The following is a 9,084-nucleotide window of genomic DNA, read 5'->3' as shown; positions in this document are numbered from 1 at the left end:
TAAAGCTGCAGACTGTAACTTTTTTTGGGTTAAAAATGATCTGAAATCAATATTTGAGCAAGTACATAACCAGCCAGTGTTCAAAACTATCGCCTTACTTTAGCCCGATTCACAACGGTTAGCTTATAATAATGTTTTCTAATTTGAGTGGTACGGGTAGGTTTTCAGGGGAAATTTGAGCATGCTGCTGCGTCATTACGTCACGTCTGTAAACATAAAGAAGTTGTCCCGGCTACTAGGCTATCGCAGGTGAGGATCCTGCAGGTGGCAGATCGTTTAGCCTTTTCTCACAGCAGCTACAATAATTAAATGTATCATTTTGTTGGCGGATTGCAATCCAGAAAGGATTGTGTTCATGAAACACATGTGAATGAAATGAAATTATATTTCAGTTTTAAATATGCTTCTGATTACAGATAGCCTGGGATTACACAAGATTTGTATTTTAAAGAAAACCAGTTCGAAGGGAGCATAATTTGATTTTGGGTTAAAATAATTTCTTAATATGAAGTTCGAATGGCATGACAATTAGAGATTAGACTGTACAGAAATTTAAATCTACACGCTAATACACACTATACTCATAGGCACGCAATGCTGATATTGTTAACATTAATAATTTGAGAATAAAGTATAACAATAATAATAATTTGCACGGTTTGATGCGATATGAGCTAACCGATCGTTATTTATTCACCATTGATAGCGCGATTTATTGTAATGCTTGTTACTTGTTACTTACTTGTTCAGATGGCAATATAGGGTGAAAATTCTTATTTGGGTCATATATTCCAAGATGTAGGCTAGAATCTATGATTGCGAAGTACAGTAAATATCCACACCGTTGCGGTGACTGACAGACTGACACACATACTCCTCAAAACATTAGATTCATCCGCGCTGGAGCCGTGCCGGAGCACAACCCCACGCACGGAAGGTAATTCCACACAGAGCTGCAATTCCAGGTTTTCAAACAGAGACGGCAACAAAGAGGCAAAACTTACGGACTGCAGCCTTAAGTAGGATAAAATAAGATGAATAGTGTATAGTGTACAACTAGCTACTATATTAATGATGACGCTTGTCAGCACATGGTCCCTAGAAAAAATATTAGGAAGATATGTCAGCTCTGACATTTGGCTGAATATCCTTTTTTCTGTTCCACAGAAGAAAGAAACATGTTTTCAATGCCTTAAGGATGAGGAAATGATGTAATTTCTTTAATTTTGGGGTGATTTAGCCCTTTAAGTATAAAGAGACTGGTGATAATATTGTACTGTATATATACAAAACAAGAACCTGACATGGAAACTCCAAACAAATCCTGGAAATTTAGTAAGTTCCACTCAGGCCAGCACAGGAAATGAGCTGTGCTAGTTTACCCAGTGTACTCCCTCCTGGAGCCAACAGGATACTATGAGTAACAGATCCGAGCTGTGAGCTGTTTAGTCCATGCTAGCTTCTCATTCCCGTTATACTGCAGCACCGCAAAGAATATACCACCAAACAAGAAATCACTATGGAGATGATGAGCTGTAAGAATGGAAGACTAAGCCTCTAATCTGATGTTACTGTCGCAATCACTAAGCAAACATGTCAAAGGTCAGCACCTTATTGTACAGCATTTAATTCACGAACATTCCTATCAGGCTCTAGACCAGTCTCATATGGGGGGGGGTACTTTCTTTGACTCGGGGAGGGTGTTTGTATTGACAGATTGCTGAGAAAGCTAAGACACAGCATATAGAGAGTCCTACACGTTTTCTGTGTTCTGCTGAATAGGCAGCACATGTTCAGATAACATACTGTCCTTATAGCAGAATGACGCAAGACTCATATTTCCAGCTATATGTATTTAGTTGCTATGGAGACAGAGTTGCTTTTTCTTGTGTTTCTGGAATACAGAAATGTGATGCACTCACTAACCACTGACCTCTCTTCTCCAGGCTGAGAGGAAGCACTTATCCTCAGATGATAGGCTATCTACAGGACATCCAGCAGCTGGGAACACACAGTTGGAAAATCCATGCTTTATCTCTCGAAACAGGACCCCTAATGTTGATCATGAGAGCCCACTGCTGTCCCTGTACATCAGCACAAGCAAAGGAAACTAAATACTCAAGCTCAGCAAAGATCATTTCTTGTTTTGAGTTTTTTTCTTGGAGAGAAATCTGAAAATGGAGAGAAATCTGATTTAATGCATGACAAAAATGACCAAAAGATAAATAAATTTAAAACAAGATTCATTCAAGAAACAAAAGTGTGTAAGATAATAATACTTATTTTCAGAGAATATTATTTTATGTACATTACCCTTCAAAAGTTTGGTAAGATTTTGTAATGTTTTTGAAAGAGATCTTACTTTCACTAAGGCAATATTACTGTTTTACTGTATTTTTGATCAAAGAAATTATATTTGATCAAAAATACAGTAAAAATAGTAATATTGTGATTTTAATTTTTCTAACTAGCAAATGTTTATTTTTTGGTCTTGTTTTAAGTGTATAATTTTATGTGATATATGCTTAAGACAAGAAATTGAAAAGTCAAACATTCAATTATATTAAATTATATTTCAAAAAGACTAAATAGTAACATATTTTGTATTACGGTATATTATTAAATACATTTGAAGATATATTAAAACATTTGAGATCAATGTGTATGAAAGATATACAATGCCATTCAAAGTTTGGATTTTGAATGTTTTTTAAAGAAGTATCTTTTACTCATCAAGGCTGCATTTATTTGATCGAAAATAGAGAAAAACAGTGATCTCGTGAAATATTATTACAAAAGTAATGAAATAAAACAAGTTTTCTATTTTATTATACTTTAAAATATAATTTCACATGTGTCTTTCAAAAATCATTGTGATTTATTACCAACATGCTGTATTATTATTATTATATATTTTTTTTTTTGGAACCTGTGTTACTTTTTCAGGATTCTTTGATGAATAAACAGTTAAAAAGAACAGCATATTCAAAATATAAATCTTTTCTAACAATATGTATCACTTTTTTTATAAAACACATCTTTGCTGAATAAAAGTATTAATTTCATTAATGTGACCAGACACCTAAAATTTAATGTGTATGTGAAGTCTTAATATGTTACACTAATGTTCTTTTCTGGTTAATTTAACCAGATTTTTAAAACTTTTATATACGTAAAAGACTAGACTTCTGATTTAAACTGTATTACAGAATTATGGAACACTAATCTTTGCTTTACTATTGACTGGAAACTAAATTTATTATCATCAGGGTGGTTGCTTATTAAAAACAGACGTGTGAACTCTGTCACCTCAAAAAGCCCTTTTGATAAATAAATGGAAAACAAGCATGAAAACTGTCTAATTAGTGCAATGACACAAATGTGTGTCAGTGTCAATGCTGTTGAGTGAGCTCTTGTTCTCCTCTCAGCACAATGCCACCATTGACCCCTTTCTCCTGGTCAGAAGTCAGAGGGCAGTAAACAGCCAAACAACTTCTCCTAGTTAAAAATCACAGCGCTTCGTAATGTGCGTTGAGCACTATGTCTCCATGGAGCTCTTGTTGGTCCTGGTGTTTCCTCTCCATCGCCCTATCTGTCAACACACGGCAAACCTCGTCAGCTCCAGATTTCACTGGTAAGTGTTTTTCTCTGATTTTGTGGTTGTGATAGAGGAAATTCAGCATGTTGTCTTGGAGCGAACCTCCGAAAGGAAAGAGAACATTCTGTATTTTGTCTTTCACACAATCCTTGTCAACAATCTGTAGTGTATCAGCTTAAGAGAGACGGGTGTTAGGGTCACAGAACTGTCCCATCCTCCTCCATTGTTTGAGGACAGTCCATGTAGGAAAGGAAGGCAGTTATCTACATTAACCCATTCTGAACCAAAGACAAACATTTTGTGTAAAATTTAGGCTGAAGAAGTGCAAAATACACTATATTTTGAGCTTAAAAAGAAATCATCAAATTTGAAGCCAGCTGCGGTGTTTATGTGTCATAGTACCATAAACGTCAGCATTTAAGTGTCCCTGACAAATGTTGGCTTCGTAATTCAGTTGTCCTGCGTAGTGGCTTCAAGTAATAATCAGCCAAGAATAGCTCATTGTGTTTATTTGTGAGTGTGTCTGTGCCTGGCACTGCATAACAGTGGGCTCTACAGATGCAGAATGGTCTAAGCCGAGAGAGAGAGGTACAGGCCAAACATTACAATTGCCATTGATCCAGTTCCTTCTCACTGAATGCTTGTGGATATGGTCCAGTGAAGGAACGGGGCCATGCATGTTTAGAACGTAACAGTCTAGAAACCTGAGCTGCGTGGAAAAGTGGAGGATAAGAAAGAGAAAAATGCTTCTATAGAAGGAAATTTTCTGCAGTATCCCTAATTTATGTTTTCCACTTATGTTCTCCAAGATTTAAATCCCAAGTTCACAGTACAGTGAACAGGAAGACCTCTTTCAAATCCTGTTGGGGTCATTTTTTCTGACTACATGGCTGTCTTTGACCTCTGCCTCTCTCTTTCAGTGCAATTTTCTGATAAAGTTAGTTGAGGATTTGAAAGATGAACAATTCCTAATTTTTTAAAGGAAACATGCCAATAACAACATGAATTAAGATCCCCCTCCCCCTTTTTTTAATAATAGTAAAACAAATGTATTAATTCAATTTTTTTTAAACTATTGATAATTTTATTTTGTGATTGTCTATAGATCTTTTTAGACTAATCCCCAAAACAAAGTATTAATAAAATAATGCATAATGTATTAATAATACAAATAAATGCATAGGCTTACCAATATTTTTGTTTTATTTTATTATTTTATTTACCATTTCCCCAAATCACTGAAATTTATTATTAAATGAAGTTCCTAAACGTAAGTTAGGGAGGAGCGAGCCCATCTAATCTTTCAATCAACAGCCGGAGTATATAAGCAGCTGCTTACCTCTCTCCAGTCTCAGCTGCTCTAGCATCCCTCCACCTCCCCAATCTCCACCTTCTTCTTAGGTACCTTGCCCTTTGTAATCACCTTATACCATGTCCCTGGGGGGTTTATCAGAGCTCAAGTTGAAACTGCTTCATCGAGCCACCCATCAGTGGACAGCAAGCCAAATAAGTTTACTCTATTTCCCAATGATTATATGGGCAAACGAACTCGTTAATACATCTTTATTATTAATCATTTTTATTATTTTTATGTTATTTAGTTTTCTCCATTAAAATCACTGAAATGTCTTATTAAAAAAAGTGCATAGGCCCACCAAGATGCAAAATAATTAACAAAATTATTGTTTTATTTTATGTTTTATTTTTATTTTTACTTTTGTCCAGTTGGAACCAGCTGGAAAACTCTGTTAATGTATCATTTTTAAGATTGAAACAGCAGTTGTGGTAGAAACCTGAGAAGATTTTGTTTTTTGCATCACAAAGTTTTAATGTCAGCCCCACCTCGCAAGATTAGATAAGTGAGGGAGTTGGTTTGCCCATTGTCATTCTGCTGGATTTGCATTACAACAGGCTTGTAGAATCAGTGTACATTAATTGTGGTCTACAATGCTGTTTTCTAAATGCATTCACAATGCCTTGTTTGTACGCTGAGCAGTGACAGGCTTTTATCTCGGCAGTAGTGACGTTCAACTGATGTTTTGTCTGCAAGTGATGTCTGCACATATTTTCCTCTTAGATTACCTCCACAGAATCCTGAAGAACCACACTGCCCATGCGTGTGATGGAGAGACGCTGTCCATTAAGTGCCCCTCCAGAACATCTGTGGCTGTTCTCTCAGCATTTTATGGACGCCGTGTTCCAAGTCCATATCTATGCCCACACACAAACCCAAACATAACAGAAGAAAACACAGACTGTACATCAACCACAGCCATTCAGGTATCTTTGATCTGGATTTCTCATTTTTTTAATTCCAGAGAACTCATAATAATTAATGAATTTCACTCAGAATGTGTTTGTTTTTATGTCTAGAAAGTGATGTCTGAGTGCCAGGATCGACGGGAGTGTCAGATTCCAGTGGTGAGTCCTGTGTTTGGTCAAGATCCCTGCCCTGAAACCAGCAAATACATCATTGTGTCCTACAAGTGTAAGCCTGGTGAGACACCTATATTTGTGCTTCAGCAATATTTTGTAACCAATCAGGACATCTACATGCACCCAAATAATCATATCGATGGCTCTTTGGATTAAAAAGGCTTGTAAACACCTCAGTCAACTGAGCTTGATCCGAATGAATTTCGATCTAATTGAAAGTGACCTGAAATAGTCTGAGCAATAGGAACAGAATAATCAAATATACACTTGAATCTGACTGTCTTTTCAATCAGATTTCGAAATATCTTGTTTTTCACACACCTAATGAGTTTTTCTTTTCCACAGAGCATCATCGTTCGAGAACAGTGTGTGAGAATGAGCGAATGAAGTTGGCCTGTAAGAATGACACGGTTTTGGCCATCTATTCAGCCACGTTTGGCCACCTGGAGCATGACAGCCTTGAGTGCCCTCAAGAGGCTAAAACAAAACCAGACATAGGTCTGAGACTGAAATAACACACTCCTCCCATCTAGTGGGAAGGTTTTGCAACAACAGTAGAGGCACCAAATTATGTGTTCAAATCCTTTTTTCCTTTGTACAAAGTAGAACAGAGATCATCACATATTCTTAAAAATAGTAATTTATTGAATAAGATTATGCTTAAATGCTTGTTTCCTGCTAGAGTGCTTGTCCCCATCAGCCTTGAGGAGGGTCTCAAGGAAGTGTCATGGCAGGACGAACTGCTCTGTACTGGCTGATGCTCAGGGATTTGGAGACCCCTGTTTCCCTGGGACCAAAAAGCACTTGAGAGTCTCCTTCACCTGCGGTGAGTTTTAGAAGGTTTAGAGAAGCTACAATCTACTACCTTATTCATTAATGTTGAAACAATCATAAATATATTTACACTGTTGTTGTGCGTTTAGTACCACGGTATCTACTAGAAGATGTTGGACGTGGAAAAATAGATCCTTTCTTGCTCTCTGATTATACACATGGTAAGAAAAATAATTTTATAGTGCAAATTCTCTTCATTGCTAATCTAATTTTAGTTTTAATAAGCTAGCTTGTGTTAAAAAGATGTCTTCAACCTAATAACTGACCCATTCCATGTTTGAGTATTGCATATGAAAAAAAGTACAGGAAAGTTATACAGTTGTGGTCAAAAGTTTACAATCACCTTGCAGAATCTGCAAAATCTTAATACTTTTAACAACATAAAAATTGCATGTTTTATTTTTTATTTTTTTTTACTTTACAGATGTATACTGTACATATAGTCCACAGAACAAAATAATAGCTACATTTTTGAAGAGGTTTACGTATTCTTGATTCTTAATACTGAGTTGTTGCCTGGATGATCTATGACTGCATTTTTAATTTATGAGTCCATGTCCTGAGCAGTTAAGCTGCCCTTTGTTCTTTCACTTACCAACATCTTCCTATCTTACTTACCATCTTTTCACACTGAAGGACTCATAAACAATTATTACAAAAAAGAAGGCAACACAAGGCATTAAGAGGTTATTTTTACTAAATAAAAATGCATTTTATTATCCTTGTGTGTTAACATTTTGCAGATTTTTTTTTAAAGCTGTATGTAAACTTTTGACCACAACTGCACATGACTCAGCTCTATAACAGAACTGCCATTCATCGGTTTTTGATGGTCTTGCTGACTGCTGGATCCAATCCCATCTTCCCCCTTCACAGGAGGGTGGTATACTGGTCCCGGTGTGTCCAGACCACAAAACATTTTCACCAACTCTCTGGAAATCTTTTCCCAAATCCAGGGTATGTCAGATGTGTGGTCTGATCCCAGAATGTTCAAATGATTAGATGCAATTTTTACTTACTATTATTCATCTTTCTTTTTTATTATCAAATTTTTGTTTAATTTTAAAATGTAGCTACACGTGAATTGTGTTATATGCAGCATACATGTATAACATACATGCATATAAACTATATACAAGTGCCAAAGCCTTAGAGAACAAATGAGTATATGAATGAATATATATTTTTCTTCATAGTTTGCTAACATCAGCAGTCAGCAATGGCCTTCTCATATACTAAATGTGGAAGTATCTTACTACTTGATTTATCCTCTTGTTGTTGATTATATTGTTTATCAAATTTTATTTTCTTCATCTTGACCTCTCTTTTCCATTTCTCCAAGGTCTTCCGGAGACAGTGGCTTTATACTTTGTCTCTGGTATCTGTGCTGGTCTATTCTTCTTGTTGTGTTTGTTCGGTCTCAAATCCACCCTGATTAGAGATCTGAAAGACCTTGCCTCTGAGCTTGGAGATGAGCTCAAGTCCTCCCACAGGACACATGGAGGACTAATAGATGATTTTGATGATGATGACGCCTCCTTACGGTCTTCTTTTCGGCACCTCGCACGCCCTTACCGCACGCCAGACGTGTTCAACCCAGAGATGATAATGACAGTGGTGATGGAGGAGAGGAAGGATGAGGACAAACCCGAGATGCCCAATGGAGACATCTGGCCTCATATCAGCTCCAGCCCTTATGCCATGCACAAAATCAAAACCTCATCTGCTTAATTTGGATGTTTTCGTCATATCTGACTGTTTTCCCTATTAAAAGAAACACTAATTATATGATTTAACATGAGTGAAGTCCAAGATTAGATTTTCTTAAATGTGTATCGTGAATTGTGACATTGGTATCAAGCCCACCTGCTTGTGTTTTCTGAACTGTATTTATGTATGCATTTTCATAATTCGCTGTTTTTTTTAATGATTGGGGATGGAAGTCTGTGATATGATTTCTTTGGAGTGCACATTACAAATAAAATAATAGTGTGCTTATCAAACCATCCAGGTGGATTTTGGTTTGAATTTTTATTATCTGTAATCTGTTCCGGTGGTAGGCTACTGAAATAACAATACACTTGCGACACACACACAAACATAATGCAACCAAAAGGACAACATCCATTTTGACATTTGAGATTTAGCAACAGCTTTCTATCTGATTAATATCAGGGCGTTGAACGGAAACTCTGCAAAGTCAATATTTAAAGTGT

At 36.4% G+C, this 9,084-nt stretch overlaps 1 protein-coding gene across 2 annotated transcripts; it reads left to right on the top strand.

Annotated features, from left to right (window-relative positions):
* Window positions 1-3,415: 3,415 nt before the first annotated feature.
* Window positions 3,416-8,870, top strand: si:ch73-335m24.2 (protein eva-1 homolog C). 2 transcript variants are annotated; one of them, XM_058797751.1, is made up of 8 exons: window positions 3,416-3,634; window positions 5,676-5,878; window positions 5,972-6,095; window positions 6,380-6,532; window positions 6,717-6,860; window positions 6,958-7,029; window positions 7,745-7,825; window positions 8,211-8,870. In XM_058797751.1, exons 1-8 carry the CDS (start codon window positions 3,541-3,543, stop codon window positions 8,597-8,599), a joined length of 1,260 nt encoding a protein of 419 aa, XP_058653734.1. In that variant the 5' UTR covers window positions 3,416-3,540; the 3' UTR covers window positions 8,600-8,870. The 2 variants fall into 2 exon arrangements, with proteins under 2 accessions (XP_058653734.1, XP_058653735.1); XM_058797752.1 differs by lacking the exon at window positions 7,745-7,825 and having other exon boundaries at window positions 3,421-3,634.
* Window positions 8,871-9,084: the final 214 nt, after the last annotated feature.

Source organism: Onychostoma macrolepis, chromosome 14 (genome assembly GCF_012432095.1).
Source record: "Onychostoma macrolepis isolate SWU-2019 chromosome 14, ASM1243209v1, whole genome shotgun sequence".
Taxonomy (NCBI): Eukaryota; Metazoa; Chordata; class Actinopteri; order Cypriniformes; family Cyprinidae; genus Onychostoma; species Onychostoma macrolepis.
This window is presented reverse-complemented; position numbering and strand designations above follow the sequence as displayed.

Excerpts from the sequence above, each read along its gene's own strand:
- si:ch73-335m24.2 (XM_058797751.1), top strand. The coding sequence starts at position 3,541 with ATGTCTCCATGGAGCTCTTGTTGGTCCTGGTGTTTCCTCTCCATCGCC. Across the intron at positions 5,879-5,971 it reads CATCAACCACAGCCATTCAG|AAAGTGATGTCTGAGTGCCA; the intron begins GTATCTTTGATC and ends TTTTATGTCTAG. Across the intron at positions 6,533-6,716 it reads TAAAACAAAACCAGACATAG|AGTGCTTGTCCCCATCAGCC; the intron begins GTCTGAGACTGA and ends GTTTCCTGCTAG.